The following is an 18,515-nucleotide window of genomic DNA, read 5'->3' as shown; positions in this document are numbered from 1 at the left end:
AAAGTTCACAGGGTAAGAGGTCACACAGGATGAGATTTTTGCAGAGACATTTAAAGCTTCTCCAGAGAAATACGTCTAATAACAAGGGCGTCGTTTCACCCACTAGACTCTATGCCCCTCATCCCCTCCCTGGCTGGCTGCAGTTTGTGTCTGATCAAAGGTGTGTGGACTTCCCCTTGCCAAGGAAACGGCCAGTGATCACTCAGGGAAACCCAGAACTGCATGTTGTCAATTTTTATCCTCATGCTTTAAGTTTTTATTAGTACATTTACTTATTTACGAGGGGGTGAAGAGGGGGAGTGTGTGCTACAGTGTGTGTGTGTGTGGCAGGGGTCAAAGGACTTAGAGGTGGCTGCTCTCTTTCCCCTATGCAGATCATAAGGATTGAACCCAAGTCTTCAGGCTCGATGACAATAAGCATTTTTATCCACCGAGCCATCTTTCTGGCCTTCGGCCTTTTTTGTTTTAGTTCAGTTTTAAATGCTAAAGGAATTAAAAATTTGGGGGAATGAGTCTCTCCCGATCAGAAGAAAGCTTTAAACTAATCCTGAATTAAAAGGTAAAGAACAGAGCTTCTGGGCAAGCTCTGAGTGCAGAAAGGCAGGGACTCAGGGAAACTCAGGACAGGCAACATAATGTTGCCAGAACAGTTTCATCCTTAAGTTATCGGATAAAAAAGTGAAAACCACTGCGGAGGTGAAGAACAGAGGGTGGGAAGTGTAAGGGTCTGCGCACTGCTCTCCAGCTGACGGAGGTGACTCCAGGGGCCTGTGCTTCACCACGCCGCTCACCTCTGCCAGGGACAAGTGCCCTCTGCAAGGGCTCCTTCAGAGAGCTGCAGCCATGTAGAAGCCTGTGGTTAGGAGAAATGGCCACGTGGGAAATGCCATAAATGGCCTCAGGGCTGGCTGTGTATGCTGTCAGTTTCTCTCCTGTGTCTTGTCCGTCAACCTGGAAGGATGAAACGTGACATTTCATTTGCAATCCTCCTGCTGAGCTAGGTGGCTCCCCATTCCACCCCTCCCCTCATTTCCAAACAGCCATGGCAGCTTCTAACCACAGGACCAGGAATGTGGACAGGAGGAGGGGCCAGGCAGAAGAGCAGGGGGCTCCTTGGTCAGACCCCACTCTGCACTCAGCACCAAGCAGGCCAGGATGAAGGCAGAGAAAGCTTGCTCAGACAGATGCCCTCCCAGTTCTCTTTTTCCTGGGCAGTTCTGCAGTCAGGTGCAGAGCTGCTGTGTATTCAAAGAGTTCTACATTGCAAGACAGATCTGTGAGCATGAACGCTGGGGGTGCCAGTGTGTTTTTACCTTTAATGTGAAGTCTAGGTGGCAGCCTACACAGTCCCCAATCCAGTGGGCCTGCATGCCCTTGATTCCATACCACTCTGGGAGGTCTGCCAAAGCATCCTGCATGGCCTGAGGAAATATAAATAAAAACAGAAAAGTTGCAGTGCTAAGCTCATATGAGAACAAGTGGTACGGGGCTTGAGGTAGGAATGGTAGGGACATGGAAGAAAGTTCTGGACATCAGATTCCCTCATTCTCATGTCTCAGCAGAAGTAGCAAAAGCCAGCAGAGGCACTTAATGCACAAACCATCTAAGCAAGATCAACCTGACCTACATCTGTTCAAGGTTCAAGGTTTCATGGAAGAAAGAAAGCTAATGGGGGGCTGGGGAGATAGTTCAGAGGTTAAGAGCACTGGCTGCTCTTCCAGAGGTCCTGAGTTCAATTCCCAGCAACCACATGGTGGCTCACAACCATCTGTAATGAGACCTGGTGCCCTCTTCTGGCGTGCAGGCACACATGCAGGCAGAACACTGTATACATAATAAATAAATAAATAAATCTTTAAAAAAAAGAAAGAAAAGGAAGGAAGGAAGGAAGGAAGGAAGGAAGGAAGGAAGGAAGGAAAGAAGGAAGCAAACTAACTAATGGACAAAGACCCCAATTCACATCATTGCTGAATGTGTTTCCTGTGTTCTCTCCCCCAGTATGGAGGTCAAAAGAAGTTCATGACCTGCAGATGACCTCCACCTCTCCCCATCTTTCCCTGCCACAGAATATTCCAGTTGACTGCCGACAATTCCCACAGAATTCTGTGTCACCCTTCCCAGCATCTCTGGGCTACACCAACAGAACCCTACCTTGTGATAATGTCTTCCCCCTTCTCCTCCCCCTCCTCCTTCTCTCCCTCTTCCCCCTCCTCTTCCTCCTCCCCCTCTTCTTCCTGTCCCTCCTCTACCCCTTCCAGTTCTTTTTCTTTGCTTGTTTTGACACAGACTCTTAGCCCAGGCTGACTCTGAATTTCTAATCCTCCTGCCTTCTCCGAGTGCTGAGGTGGCAGGTTAGCAGCCAGTGGTTTTGTTTTGCTTTCTTCCCAGATTGCATGTCAAGGGCGGGAAAACTCCTGGTGGAGGTGCCTAGCCTTAAAATATTCAGATGGAAACAAGGTCCAAACATTCAAATAGGAAGAAATGTGAATATTTTTCACATGCTAATTCTGGAAAGATGCTGGCCTAAAAATCTAAGCAAATCTATGAATATTTTTACAAAGTGAAATTTTTTAAATTGAACAAATGAAACCAATATCTTGGAGCATCAAATAAGCTCTTTTTGAGTCCCTGTACAATGAACGCATTTATTCAAGGCAAATTTTGGACAAGCAGGTCTTTAGGGAATGCCTCACCCAAAACACAGCATATGACAGAGCAGCAACACCCACTCAGCTTTCCCGTCCATCCTCTCTCAGTGAGGGTGGCCCTGGTCTCATCTCACTTCCCTACCCTTGGCAATAGTTCCTCTTCCCACCAGGTAAACCACAGGGACAGAAGCCCAGCTGGCTCACTGGGGGAAATTCCAGGTTCTAGACTTTTTTTAAAGTGGTTTGAAATCCTGAGGAGTAAGGCTTTGTGGCACATACTTTAATCCTGGCACTTGGAAGGCTGAGGCAGGATGATCTAGAGTTCAAGGCCAGCAAGAGACCCTGTGCACGAACACATACAAAAACAAACAAAACAAACAACAACAAAACCCCAGCTCTCACCTCCCAAGGGAGAAGAGATGGTTTGTTCTGGAGTCATACATGAGTGACCATGGTCCAATAACACAGATTTAGGATACACCAAACTCCATGTGCCAATGTGGCAAGACTTTGACGAAGTTTTTATTTTATAGAACAAAGGAAGCCATAAATCAAGGCACTTTGGTGGGAGCAGCAGACAGGCAGCTACAGAAAGTGAGGAAAGTTCTACTTTAGGCCGCAGATCCAATTTGAAAACATTCGTAGGCCTTTGATTGGCTGGAAACTAAGGGTCTGTTCATATATTCCAAAGAAAAACTAGAGTTTTGTTTATACATTGCCAAGGATTTACCTAATGGTCACAAATACCTTAGGTCAAATACAGAGGGGGAAATAAATGACTAATAAGAGGGCTAAAGTAGCCCCCAAGAAAATGTGGGTCTGCATTTGCAACATTCTAACCTCTCCTCGACTGAAGTTCCAGTGACTCCGCCTTGTAGAACATTCAGGGGAAGCACAGTTCTCAGCAGTTTTCACTCACAAAGGACATCTGAGCGAGCTGGAGGAAAGCACCTCCCTCTGCCCTGGTCAATGGACTCCCAGGAGGGCACAATTTGGAAACTATGATTTAATAAGGGCAGTTAGGTAAAACTGCTAAGGGGAATGAGACATCCAACACAGCCAAACCCTGTGTCTCCTGCATGGAAAACACCATTCTTCTTCCTCTCCTCTTGGGTGAGGCAGCACAGCAGCCCATGAGACACCACCCATACCCTGGCACAGTCTTCTCTCCCATTTCAGCTCCTTTTGTCAATGGCTGAGATCATGCTTACAACTCACAGCAAACAACTCTGAAGGGCTGGGCAAGGGTGAAAGGAAGAAATACGACACACTGCACAGCAGCCTTTAATAAGATGGTTTTCAGTGTCAGAGTTCCCTTTAGACTCTGGAACGCAAGTGAGAGAGAGGGCTCCTGGACACAGCCTTGCTCCTAAGCTGACCAAATGGGCAACGTTGGGGCAAACACAGAGCTCTGAAGGTCCCTGTGGCTGACAGCTCTCAGGTCCAGCTAGTGCTCACTGCTCATCCCTCCACCACCAGGACTGCAGAAACAGAAAAGCCCAGGTCCACTTCGCTCTCTTCCTTTATGCCAGGGGTGGTCACGTGACACAAAACATGACTGGGATTCTACTGCAGGCAGTGGTTCTGGGAAAGCTCTTGCCTTCCAGATGAAAGGACTCATTTGCCCTGCTCCCAGCACTTCTGTCTTGAATGGAGACTTGGTATCTGGAGGGAGCTGCAGTGGCCGCCTAGCAACCACCAGGTCACAAGCAGGAAGAAAAGGCCGAGAGAAGCACTGGCATGGCAAGTCAGAGTCCTTGTCCCAGTTCGGTCCCAGCAACTGGCTCTCACCATTCGGGAAAAATAACTTCCTACTTTTTTATAACCCTCCACGATTTGGATTTTCAGTTGCTTGTAGCTGAAAAGCACTTTTTTTTTTTTTGGTCAGGGTTTCTCTGTGGCTTTGGAGCCTGTCCTGGCACTCACTCTTGTAGATCAGGCTGGTCTGGAACTCACAGAGATCCGCCTGCCTCTACCTCCCGAGTGCTGGGATTAAAGGCGTGCGCCACCACCGCCTGGTTGAAAAGCATTCTTAATGGATCCAATGTCTCATCCTTATCTACACAGCCAAGATTCTTCACTAATTCATGAAAATTTCTACCATACCAGGTTTTCAAGAATCCTATTTCATTTGATCTTTAAGAACGTGGATCAAAGTTTCTAAGCTCCTATTATTTTTCCCTCTCCACTCAAGGGTGTCTAATGGCCATCTCAGACTCAATGGACTACATCCACCCAAGAGAGTGGGCTGACCCTGCACTTCCCATCACGTCAGGTCTTCCTGGGTGCTACCACTACTGCTTCCTCTCATCCAATAGATCACCAAGCTCAGGGGATTCTGCCTCTGGGTACTTTTCTGACCCCCTTCTACTTCTCCTACCTAAGCCCAGATTCTGCATGTCAGGACCATTGCAAAGCATTTGACACAACTATCCATTCCACAATGGTCTTATGAAAACGAAACTCTGGGGACTAGTGAGACGGCTCCAGGGTTAACAGTGCCTTCTGCTATTGAGAGAAGAGTTCACCCCAGTCTGGGTGGCTCACAACCATCTGTAACCCCAGTTCCATGGGATCCAGAACATCTCACAAGCACAAACCCACACACATACACATGATTTTTTTTTTTTTTGGTTTTACGAGACAAGGTTTCTCTGTAATGTTTTGGAACATACACATGATTTTAAAAATATATAAATCTTAAAAAAAAAACAAGAACTACCCCATTATTCTGACATCATCCCCTTCTTTATAATATTTCATTATTTCATGCTGTTCCTGTGCTGAAGCCAAAATTTGTCAGACTTGATCCAGTCCCTAATCGCCTCTCCAGACCTACTTTGAGTCTTTCCATATGGCTCTCACGTTTGACTTACAGTGTTCATCTCTTAGCTTCTCCACCCCCAGCACTTATGTATCTGCTAGGGTCACTCAACATGTTTTCCCTATAAAGGGCGGGACTGTCGTGAGGGAGTGTCCTCAGAACACAAAGTTGGCTTTATGGTCTATTCCACTCTTGCTTGTCCCCCTGCAGCCCAATCACTGAAGCTTCTCTAATTTCTGATGTACTCCTCTGGTCCAGATTTCTAGTAGGTTCATTGCTATAGGTGGTTTCTGCTCTCCTGAAATTCACAATGATCATCTTTTCAAGTACTGTTCATTTATGTAACAAATACCTCGGTATTATTAACTAACTTCTACCCCTTGGTCTATGTCTAAACTTTTTTTTTTTAATTAAGGGTCACAGTATCCTGCTTTAAAAAAAAGATGTAGTAATTTTTATTACACACTGGGTACTGCAGATGATACCCTACGGGGGCACGGGCTCATGCTTGACCCCTTTTTGGATCTATTTTGTTCTAGAAGTTCTATTTGAGTCTCTCAGAGGCTTACCACTCTATTCTGTTTTTGTCCCCAGTCCTAGGATGTTATCCATGCTTCCAATCACGGCCTCTGGAGATTCAATGCCTCTCTTAACCAGGCATAATCCCAGGGTTTCCATGTGCCCCACAGCCCTGGGTCTGCTCTGCTCTCCTACCACAGCCACTGCCTGTGCCAGGATTATGGACTCTCCCTCTTCTCCCAATTTTCAGTGTTGACCTCCTAAGAGCTTTTTCAATAAATCTGCACAGGAGTTCAGCAAGAACCAAGAGTTACCATGGCAACTCACCATTTCCGCTGAACAGTTGAAAATTCACAGTTGACAGTTTAAAGAACAATGCCTCTGGTGCCAGGTTATTACATTTCCAACTCAAGGCAGAGGTCAAAATGTAGGCACTGACCAGGTAGCCTTCCAACACTGCCATTAGAGTTGCATGGCACATCAGGGAGGGGACTGGCACCCCTTCTTTCCAATATGCCATCAGAGAGTCCCTGGAGGGTTGGGGGAATGGCACCCCTCTCAGGAACTTGGTGGGTCTGAGGCTAGCAGAGAGGGCCTACTCAGAAAGCTGCACTCTCAGCTTTGCCCTCTGACAGGCACCGACTAATAAGCTCTTTTGAACCTTTTCCAGATCCCTGCCCAGAGTCAGCTGTGTAAAAATGATTGAAAAGAAAATGAGCCTCCCTGCAGTCTTTAGAGGGAGCACAATCAGGGTCTGCTGAGCTGCTGGGACGTGGTTTGGGTTTGGTCCAGAGTGTGGTAATCAGAAGTTAGAACCCTGTGCTTTCTCTGTACATTAGTCACGCATATGTACATATGTGACCTGAGTTACCTGCAGATGAGACCTGGACTTTGTCCCAGCATGCAGTGAGTTGCCTTTGAGACTTAACTCAAAACAGAAGCACGGGGTATTACACACATGACTTTGTCCAGGCCACTATGACTTGTAAGCAACACTGCTTCTACTGCCAGCTTTGTCTTTAATCTCTGAATACAGAAATGAGCCAGAAAGTGCTTAAATCATCATCAGGTCTAACCACTCACCTTACTCATTGGGAAACTGAGGCCCATGGCAGCCTTCACTATGGATCAGAAGCATAGAAGAGTCACATCTGGAACTTTGGATTTGGCCCAGCTCATTCCTACCCTGGCCTCACCTCCTGGAGGACCGGTCAGCCCTTCACTTCTGGTCACCATAAGTGATGGTGCAGAGAAACTAGAACTCAAGCCCTCTGCAGCTTCACAAAGACTCATTCCCTTTTCTTTCGCAGTTGCACAATTACAGGCAGAGTTACTGTTACTTTGTGACAGCTCTGAAAACAATGACCTGGAATGACCTCCAGGTACCTCTTAATGTTAAAGCTCCGAGACCCTTGCCCACATGAACAACACTGAGGTTCTTTGCCTTCCCTCTCTAAAGGCTCTTCTTAGGCTCCTTACACAGAACCACCAGTGTGGTCTACCCACATAGGGGGCATTACTAAGAGACTCTTAACACCACTTACCTTTGCATATGCAGTTGTCTTAATGAACCACTGTCGGAGGTATTTCTTCTCCACCTTGGCTCCAGAACGCCATGAACAGCCATATTCATTCACTTGCTCATTGGCCAACACTGTTTGATCCACTGGATCCCAGTTAACCAAAGCCTGTTAGGATACAGGAGACAGGAGGGTACACCGTGGTGAATGCCCTGTGTAGGTGCCCTTGGAGAACAAGGTTGTAATGTAACAGTGTGATTCCAAGCCTAAGGGCATCTTTAGGGTGGGTTGCCTGGTCAATGGGCCACTAGCAAGCTGTGACAAGGACACATGAAATGCCCTTGTTAGAGTAGACTAGGGGAAGCCTTTGAGTACATGTCTAATTCAACTTTAGGTTTTTCTTGAATGACAGGATAAACATTCAGGATTTGAAATTGTAGAACACTTTGCAAAAGAAGAAAAAATTGCATTTATTTAAAGTTTAGAATAATAGGGTTACTGCAGAAGAAATAAATATACTTATTTTTAATAATAACACTAATTCACTGAGTGATAACCAGTCCCCATGCTATGTGGCTTTTTAAAGCTAAGTGGCTGTCTAGCTCAGGCTACGCTTGACACTTGAACTGTCTTAGTCTTCCAAGAGCTGGGAGTACAGTTGTGTGTCATTACCCTTGGCCTGTGGTGTGGCCCTTTGATTCTCACAATCAGCTTTGTGGTAGAAGACTTGTATCCTCAGAGAATCATATCACAGAGAATGAGTATGAGGAGCAACATAACATACCTAAGTTCTCAGAGACATTGACAGACAGGGGAGGAATTCAAGTCTATGTTCACAATTTTTAAAGACTGCAGTTTAAAGTGTATTACACAGAAAGCAGATGAGTCTTAAGTGAACAATTAATGATTTTTTTAAAATGAGTAAACATGTAACCACTATCCATGTCAAAACACAGAGCATTTTCAGCACCTCCAGAAAACTGCTATACTTTCTGCCTTTAACACTGTGTCCCAAGGTAACCACTCTGAGTCCCACTCCAAAGGTTCACCTGGCTGGTAGAACACATGGTCCTAACCATGAGGAAGACTCTCCAGAGTTCCTTTTAGTCTCTGCCTACACTTACCGCTTGGTGACACTCAGGTGCCTCCTAGTACGAAGCAGGCACTGAGTATAAATATAGATAGAGAAGTCTAGGGGTTGTACTACCTGATTTCAGATACAGCGCTAAAAAATTTAATGGTAGACTATGTGTTTAACATGTGCAATTCCTCAGCACCAAAAAGTATTCCTAGCAATTCCCACTAGAGAGAGACGGTGCTAGCAACTACATGGTTCATAGACCCTTCTCCTTCCTGTTTACGGTCTGCATCCACCTGGAGTCTGGTCTGCAGGCTAACCTGCCTTCTGTGAGGAAGCCTGGTGGGCTGTGGGAGGTGCCACCAAAGGCTTGGTCAGGGGCCCAACACTGCCCTCTAGCGTGTGCCAAGTGACAAGGGCATCCTCTCACCGGTGCTAGCCGAGAACTTCCCAGCCCTTTGGGACCCTGCTAAAGTCAGCACACTCAGCCCTTTATTGTAGTCTCTTCAGTGGCTCTTTCAAGATGTGCTGGGACCTGACTGGTTCTGGATGTTTTCCACATCAGCATAAAAATCAGAGTGGAGAGCAGTTAGTTAATCCATGAGCTATAATCTGGGTTAAGACTTTATAATTCTAAGTAGCATAGTCACCAAAAACTTGAAGCTATGCCGCCTAGAATCAGATGGGAAGACAGGCAGGGGACAGTTTATTTCCTCTAACACAGGGTCCCCAGGGTCTTCCCCTCATAAGTATAAAGAGATGACCAGGTATTAAGTATCTAGGACATACAATTCTTAGGTTCATAAAGCAAAGAAGGTTGGCCCATCTACTGTTACCACTGACACTAGGGAGATTGCAGGAAGGGTTTTACATAGTAGGTAAAAAGAAATACTGTCTTGTTTTTGGTAGTGCTAGGTCTGCTGTGATGAGTCTATGGACTTGAGGCCACATTCATCTTTACCATTATATGCAAACAGGATTTTCACGTAAAAGTTATGATTTTTTTGGTGGTGGGGGGGTATTTTTGGGACAGGGTCTCACTAAGTAGCTCTGACTATCCTGGAACTCATTTTACAGATCAAGCTTGTCTCAAACTCACCAAGATCTGCCTTCCTCTGCTTCTCAAGTGTGAGGATTAAAGGTGTGGACGCCACACCTGGCTAAAAGTGATAGTTCTAAGATGGAGAGAATTTTAAAATTTTAAAAAGGATAGCTAACATGAACTTTACCTCCTTTTGATAGGCCAATCCAGCTTCGTAGAGTTTGATAAACAGGTATTGGGTCCATTTGTAGTAGTCTGGCAAGCAGGTAGTGATTTCCTGCCAAAAAAGAAAGAGGCATAAATGCACATTAAGGCCCCGCAAGCACTTCACCACATAATCCACAACTTTGAGATTCAGTTCTTAAAGGCAATTAAACTTTGTAACGTATTTACCAATCTATTTCCGCTAACTCTCAAAGTGAGGGAATAAGCCATTCACTCTGGGAAGGAAGAGATGTTACTGGAATGCCCCCCCCCCCCACCTTTCCTAGATATGCTCAATGACAAGAGACTCTGAGTCTTTTGCTTATCACCCATGACTAACAAGTTACAGCACAGGAAACAGCCATGAAATTTTTAAAAATAAGGTTTTATTTTCACTTTAAATTGTATGTGTGTGGGTGTTGGGGTTTGTGCACATGAGTGCTATAGTTGACAGAGGCCAGAAGAGGCTGTCAGATCCCTGGAAATGGAGTTACAGATTCTGTGAGATGCCAGATATGAGTGTGGGAAACTGAACTTGGGTCCTTTGGAAGAGCAGCAACTGCCCTTAGCTACTGAGCCATCTTTCCAATCCAGCTGTGAACGCTTTTGCCAGGATATAAACACATACTGGGGACTGAGAATGTAGCACATCTGAAAAGCAATTATAAATGTCAAGAGTATTTGTTCAGTGCGATGTGATTCTCATTTCAAATTAAATTTGTGTCTGCATAGAACCTAGGGTCTGATAGTTTCCACAGCTTCATTATTTTCTTTCTATTGTATAATATGAATCAAACTGCTATCTACATGGGGAGATGAATCGAAAGTTCCCAAAGTTTACTTTCTGCCTGAATAGAATTTTAAAAAGTGGACCTTGACTAAATGACAAGGTTTGAAGTTGGTAAAGTCAAACTAGCTTATAACCGTCATGTTCTTCTTTTTTCTATCGCTGCTGAACTGTAGAAGCAAGTAAGAGCAGTGGGAAGGCTGGGGTGTGGTTGAGTGGTAGAGCACTTGCCGAGCCAACAAGGGCTTGACGTCAATCCTCAGCGCTGCCATAGGCGGGAAAGGAGAAAAGGGGGTAATGGGAGTGTCTCCAATGGCTCCATCTGCAGCTGACTTTCCACGGACGATACGCTTCACCCCAAGTGCAGAGTGCGTCTGTATCCCCTGAGATGAGCAAACGAGGAGGAAGGCAGGCACAGTCGGAAGCAGTGACCTAAAAGGGGTGTTTTCCTTATGCTAGACTCACTTGCTCACTCCTTTTGAGACAGGGCCTCCTGTATTCCAGGCTAGCTGCAAACTCTGAATTTCTCATCCACCTTGCTTCTGCCTCTTGAGGGCAGAGATCACAGGCACATGCCACTTACTACCCCAGGATTGTGGGCTGCTGGGCCTCACGCATATTAGGCAAGCATTCCACCAACCGAGCTGCATTCCCAGCTTTCCTTGGTTGTTTTATATGTTGTTTTGTTATTATTACTGTTTTAAATAGCAGAGTGCTAACACTAAAAAATGGACCAAACCCAGGGACTCAGGCATGCTAACAAGTGCTCTAACACTGAGCTATTACTCCAGCCCAGAAAACAGGTCTTTTGTTTTGTTTTGTTTTGTTTTAAATGCAGAACAGGGATTGGAGAGATAGCTCAGCAAATAAGAGAACTGGCTGTTCTTCCAGGACCTAGGTTCAATTCCCAGTACCCACATGGCAGCTCAGAACTGCCTATAACTGTAAGTCACATGGACTTGAGTAGTGTGCAGACATAAATTCAGACAGACATAAAATAAGTAAATGAATCTTTCTTAAAGATGCAGAAGCCGGGCGATGGTGGCGCACGCCTTTAATCCCAGCACTCGGGAGGCAGAGGCAGGCGGATCTCTGTGAGTTCGAGGCCGGGCTGGACCGATAGCCTCCGAAACAATACAGAGAAACCCTGTCTTGTTAAAAAAAAAAAAAAAAAAGATGCAGAACAGCTCACCTCTGACCACCGTTCCATCTCCCCATGATGAGACAGAGTGACAAACCAGTCAATTTAATGGTGGTCCAAGCAGGTTGGCCCCACCAAAGCCTAAGCTATGGTTTCTCTGCCACATACAAGAATCACCACCTCCCAGGGACTCCACAGGCAGCTAGTACACAGGGGAGCCGGGCTGAGGAGCTCTACCAGCGCGAGAATCAGACTAACAGACAGGGAGTAGCTTGCCTCTCCAAATCAGCTTCATCAATGCTAGTGCTGACTTCTCTGCCTTGACCTGCTAGCATGGGATAGAATCATTCTTTCTCTTTAGTTTTCTAGTCAAACATCTTTAAAATCCCATTTTTAACAAGCATGTCAGGAGTCATCTTCTATTTTGTTTTACTCATCATTTTATGCTCTCCAACACTTAGGTACTCCTAAAATGCTGCTGAATTAAGACTAAGCTAGACATGTAAAGTCTGTATACAAAAGCGAATTTGTATACCTCATATAAGTTTCACAGCTAAATTCTCATTGCATTGTGGTCACAAATGCACAAGGAAAATAGATTGAATTGAAAGGTAAGGTAGGTGAGGATTATGGGAAATTTTTCTTAGACCCTGCTATTGTAGAAATATCTTTCTTTAAGAAAATCTTTGTGCACTACAGTTTTAAAGAAGTACATAAAGCAAATATGAAAAAAATGAAACTATAGGGCCTATTAAAACTTTATTTTGTATGTATTTGAGTTGTTCATAATAAAATATCAAAATCATTCCAATAACTATATTATAATACAGTGTAATATGAATTATAATGAATATGCATTATAATATTTTATAATAAATATTGTATAATACACTCTAGGCCCCTGGATCTGCTTCCAGACACTGAATAAAAGTCACATAGCAATAGAACAGCATTATCTTCAACTAGATTTGTGGTTTTGAAAACCAGCTTTACCTGCAGTGAATGCAAGGGCAGGGTGAGTGGAGGGGAGATCTTCAGCTGGCCAACCTGTGCTCCTTGTGGGCATCAGCGGCTCCGGGTGAAAGAGGGGCAAGGAGTCCGAGTCCCCCTTTTCTTCCTAACTTTACGTTTGGACTTGACTGTTTTATTTGTTGCTTCTGTGACTGCCATCTAGAGGAAACAAGTGCTAGCTGCTGTGTGGTCATGGCCACTGCTGGACAACTGCCCGAGGAGGCTGGGCCTGAGGGAAGTCCTGTGTTCTCCATGCTGAACCCTCCTACCTGTGGGAGGCCAGGTTTCTCACTAAGTCAGGTAATGCACATTTTCAGAGTCGCACATCCTTCTGGAACCTTCCATGATTTGCCCATTAGAACAGAATCAAATGAAAACAGTGAATCCTGGTCTTCTAAAATCATTGAAGGTATTTTTTGAAATTACATCACTTAAGAGCTTTTAGTTTAGCCAGCTGGTTAAAAATCAAAACCCTTTTTTCATGTGTTCACCGTGAACCTATTTAATCAAGCAGAGAGCTATAGTCAAGAGACCACAGGACTCAGCACCCATGAAAGCATTAACAGTCTTCCCTCTGTCCAAGGCAGAGTCCCTGCTCCCTGAGGGTTACCTGACAATGGCTGGAAACAATTCTTTGTCACCACTGAGTGAGTGAGTGAGTGTGTGTGTGTGTGTGTGCGCGCGCGCGCGCGTGCGCGCGCCTGCTCACACACATGCACACGAAAACAGCTTAGGTGCCTACCATCTAGAGGGCATATGTGTTAATACCCTCTAATTACTCAGTTACACATGGATTTCATTTTCTGTGTTTTCAGATGGACTCTTGTACATAACCCAGGCTAGCCTTACACTCAAGGCAAGCTTCCTGTCTCACCCTCCCAACTGTTAGATTACAGGGGAGAGGCACCATACATTCTTTTTAGCTTCAAATGCTAATAGAACAATCTTGATCTAAGGGTTTATATTATTTCGTTTTAAGTCTGAAGTCACAGGCAGATCAAAGGAACATTAACCAGGTAGCAGTCCATAAAAAGGAACAAAGGGGATTAAATATCATCTTCTGGGGCTAGTCCATTTACTTAGCTTCCCTCCTCTATCAGATTTGGTCCCTCCTCTGAACAAGACTGGCAAAGCACCACCTTGTACCACAGAGACAGGTGTTTGTTAGGGACAAGTGATTTATTTTAGCATCTAGTGTTTAAATAATTTAATATGCCCCCAAGTGGTGGTCTGACTTGGAAAAAATATCATTATGTAATAATGTTTCTGTTTTGAAATTAGATAGAGAGAGAGACATGGGATATATTGGTTTATCCCTCCTACAAAACAGTTGTCAACACACGGAAGTGTTTAAAGGTCACCCCTTGGAATCTAGCCTATGAACCCAAATATCCAGATCCAACCACATCTGCAGGACCCACTCGACACCTTGCGTCTGTGCCACCCTCATCTGCCCACAGGCATGGAAAGCACCAGTTCAGTAAGACTAACTGGGGAGACCATCAGAAAAAGCAAACAGGGCCGACTGTCCCCAAGTCCCCCAACATTTCCCTGCTTTCACCTGTGGACACACAGCTGGACATATGGCTCAGCAGTTAAGAGCACTCACTGTGCTTTCAAAGGACTGGTCCCAGCAAATATTTGGCCACCCACACCTGTATCTAAGTCCAGTTCCGAAATCCGACACTTTCTTTGGAGACGCACACTGTGCATGTGTGTACATGCAGGAAATCACTCATACACAAAGCCCATAGCTGCTTAATGTACTATTGGTTTCAATACAAATAGTCAGGCAATTCAAATGCATAGCTCTGAAAGCCACTGCAATCTGGCTTCTCTCCACATAGATCTCTATCAAGATGTCAGCTTTTATAACCTGTGAGCTCTAGAGAGCCCATCTAGCTGTCTATCTGGGAGGTGAGTGAAGTGACTCCTCCACATTGTAGTCTTACACTTTACAATGCCTGGGGTTGGTGTAAAAAAATATTACACACACCGAGTGTTGGTGGCGCACGCCTTTAACCCCAGCACTTGGGAGGTAGAGGCAGGCGGATCTCTGTGAGTTCAAGACCAGCCTGGTCTACAAGAGCAAGTTCCCGGACAGCCTCCAACACCACAGAGAAACCCTATCTCGAAAAAAAAAAAAGGAAATTCACAGGTGTACAGGTAAACACAGAACCCAAGGCATAAGGTACACTCTCTCAGAACACAAAGAGGCACAAAGCGACCGCTTAGAAACCAACCATTCCCATCTAATGACCCTGACTAACTTAGCCTAGCAATTACACCAGTGTGACAGTGATTTATTATATCTATGATACAGATACATCTGTATCTGTATACATTTGTATGATACATTTGTACCGGGTGTTAGAGACATGGCATTCGGGATCTACCCGGTGCTTCACTCAGGTGGCCTCAGGCAGCTACTCCTTGCTCTAGAAATATCTAGGTGAGTGTGATGTCAGGAAAGGACACCCAGAGGCCCCTCAGCAATTCCTAGGCAGAAGAGGGACAGAGAGGGTGACTGATAGCTCAGCACAGTCCTGGTTTGGGTCTGAATCAGCTCTCTCCCTGTGGTTTTTCTTGAGGCCTCAGCGGGAGGATTGAAAGTTTGAGGCCAGCCTAGGTTACATAGTAAGTTCTAGGCATTCACTGCATAATGGAATGATAAGACGACTGTAATCCACCTACCCAGAAGGTGGAGACAGTAGGATAAGGACCTTGGTGGTAGTGTTGGAAAGGCAGCCTGAGTACCACATAGTCAGTGTTAGAATGCTGTGCAGCATGCAAGAGGCTCTGGGTTCAATCGTCAGTACAAGGGAGGAAAGACAGGTCAGTGAGATGGCTTACCAGGTGCTTGCTTTCACACATCAGCCTTGGCCTAGATGACAGCCTTATGACGGACCCTGAATTGGAGACCCAGCTAAGACACCCAAGTCCTAACGAGAAGTAAATCTCAAGAAAGATTGTTAATGAGAGGCTAATGACTGGAAGGTGGCAAGGACAAATGGGGCGGGGGCAGCCCACCATCAAATGAGGCTGAATCCTAAAGGCCAAGTGCCCTTCCCTCAGTGAGGATGCAGCACGGACTGTCTAGCCCAGTTATTTATTGACCTCTCAAGCAGGCTGTCAGATCGTGAGGACGAGTGGAGGAGCACAGAGCTGGAGGATGAAGTGGGGCCCTGAGCCCCGATGACCTGGGCCACCACAGGTTAGACACAGATGCTGCAACCACTGTAAGGACAAAGGGATCTGAAGAGCACCAGCCCGCCTTTCCAACACTGCCAACCCCTCGGGGTGTGCAGAGGTCCACGCATCTTCATTAAAGACAGCATCCGTTCCAGGAGTTAAGGGTCATCATACTCACAAAGCAGGCAAGGCCAAAGCCAAATTTGGAAACAAACACCTATAATCTCATACCCAGGAGGCTGAGGCAGGAGAACGCCCATGAATCTGAGTTACATAGTGAGTTTCAGGATACCCTGGGCTATAGCATGATGTCCTTCTCCAAAACAAAGCAAAGCAAAGCAAAGCAATTCTGCTCTGAGACAGAGTTCTAGGTAATTTTATAAATGCAGCAGGTTTTTAAAGAAATGTGAATCCTAGTCTGACTTATTCACAGCACCTCATCTGAGAAATGCCTTCACAACACACCACAACTGTGATTTTAGAAATTTGTGTACAGAATCTCCAAAACTCCAAAGACAAATGGAAAACCGTGTTTATCATTAGCAATTTCCAGACTTGAAACAGAACAGTAGCTGATGGGGAAGTCCTGTGTATATGTTAATAAAGCACTGTTGGCCAATAGGGAAGCAAGATAGGTGGGACTAGCAGTCCAGGAGGACTCTGGGTAGGAGAAACAGAAAAATCAAGATGTAACTGCCATAGGGGTAAGAAGCCTGGAAACTTCTCCAGTAAGAGAAATACTTAGATTAACAATTATGGGATAAATGCTTAAGTCAGAGCTAGCCAGTAAGAAACAAGGAAGGCCAACAGATTCATAATCAATACAGTGTCTTGTGTGTTATTTGGGGACTACAATGTAGCAGAGCCCAGGCAACTGGCTGGGGGGGGGGACCAAAGCGGCTAGCAAGGAAAAGGCTTCTCTCTACAAGTAGCCTTTCAGGAGGATTCACAGTTAAATCCCCTGCTCAGTGATCTTGCGCCATGCTGGCTCAGCATTATACTTCTCTCTTTTAATTCACCAATGAGAAGACACTGACATAGTCGGCTGCTGGGTCTTTATCCTAAGGCACACCAGTGGGCAGTGGGTTAGACAAGAAAGGAAAACGGATCTGCACATGCATTCACTCATGACTCAACTCTACAGAATCACAAGGTAGAGGGCAGAGAATGACAGGGAGATGACAAGCTCAGGTCCAGGGAGATGACCCTTCTTCCACCCCTGAGAAGCTTGAGTCTGGCCATTCTTCAGTGAAGTTCCTCAGCACCTCATCCCATGACCGTCTACTCCATTCCTTCCCATCTGACCCCTTGGGAAAAGAGAAGCCAAGGGTGCTGGCATCTTTCCTGCTACCAGCTTCCCAGGCCAGAGCTGTCTCTCCTCCCCTTGAGACCCTGCCACGTTCCATCTAAGACACAGCTTTCCCAGTGAGTCCTTGACATCTTCAGGACCACACCAGGCCATGTGGCCTTCCTTCTCCCTCCTCCCTTCTGGACCGTCATTCCATGAGTCCCTCAGCCAGGCTTGCTGAGACCCCACTGCGGCTTTCTCCTGGCCTCCCATCTGTCCTCTCCTCTGTCCTTCCTTCCATCTGTCAGCTTCCGCTTTGCCCGGTTCCGTGTGAGACTTCCTATTCCTTCCTCGCTCACCTCTTTGCAGATTTGAAGAAAAAGGTGTTAATATTGGGGTAATTAATTAATCTTGAATCTACGTCTGTCTAAATACTCATTTTTATGCAAATATGTTTTTCCATGTAGGACTATCTTTAGGTTGAAAATGAACATTTGAAGACAACCAAAACTGATAAATGCTAGACCCTGAACTTTTACAGAGTGCATTTTTTTTATAAGTCTTGCTTTCCAAATTCGGGACCACAAGCTAAGTTCTTAAGTGATCTGAAAGGTTCAAATTCTACATTTCTTAAAGAAAATTTACAGCAGGGAGATCAAAGCCTGCAGTTCTTAAGACACTGTCTTTCATACTGAAAATAGCTCTTCTTCAGAAGTGTGTGTGTGTGTGTGTGTGTGTGTGTGTGTTTGAGTTTTACCATATACCTGGTAACTTGACAGTTTTCCCCACCTACAGTACTCAAGATCCTAGGAACTACTTATACGCAGACAACAATTTGCTAAATTTCTTGGTAATTACCATCAACTGACAAGAACTTCATCAAGGCAATCTAACAAATGGACAGCTTTGCCAGCTTGACATTTAGGGACAGGACACTCTCCATAAAGCTACAGAAGAGATTAATTAGTTTGAGCTGCAATTTGTCATCAGTCTAGGTGAGCAGAGAGCAGCACACAATCTTTCTAAAAGGAACACAGATGTAATTTTATGTCATTTGAAACACCTCAAACACTCAAGTTCAACAGGGCAGAATCTTCTGACAGATACTTTCACCAGGCCAGTCTCTAGGCTCCCTGAGAATGTGAAGACAATTCTTTAGACATGGTTGAGGGCCAGGAGATGGAAGAAAACACCTTCTTTATAAACCCACAACTCAAATAGTGACAGCCACCGAGCCATCTGCAGCTCCACTAAGCAATGA

The 18,515-nt window shown here is 45.3% G+C and overlaps 1 protein-coding gene across 3 annotated transcripts in view; it reads right to left on the bottom strand.

Annotated features, from left to right (window-relative positions):
* Positions 1-18,515, bottom strand: part of Lars2 (leucyl-tRNA synthetase 2, mitochondrial) — a 140,791-nt gene that overhangs the window by 35,993 nt on the left and 86,283 nt on the right. For all 3 annotated transcript variants that reach the window (XM_040739722.1, XM_040739721.1, XM_040739723.1), the window contains 4 exons: positions 9,819-9,908; positions 7,536-7,679; positions 1,314-1,421; positions 792-951 (listed from right to left, as the gene is read on the bottom strand). In XM_040739722.1, coding sequence (XP_040595656.1) covers positions 792-951; positions 1,314-1,421; positions 7,536-7,679; positions 9,819-9,908 — 502 coding nt within the window. The remainder of the gene's footprint in view (positions 1-791; positions 952-1,313; positions 1,422-7,535; positions 7,680-9,818; positions 9,909-18,515) is intronic.

Source organism: Mesocricetus auratus, unplaced genomic scaffold, assembly GCF_017639785.1.
Source record: "Mesocricetus auratus isolate SY011 unplaced genomic scaffold, BCM_Maur_2.0 Super-Scaffold_100691, whole genome shotgun sequence".
Lineage (NCBI taxonomy): Eukaryota > Metazoa > Chordata > Mammalia > Rodentia > Cricetidae > Mesocricetus > Mesocricetus auratus.
This window is presented reverse-complemented; position numbering and strand designations above follow the sequence as displayed.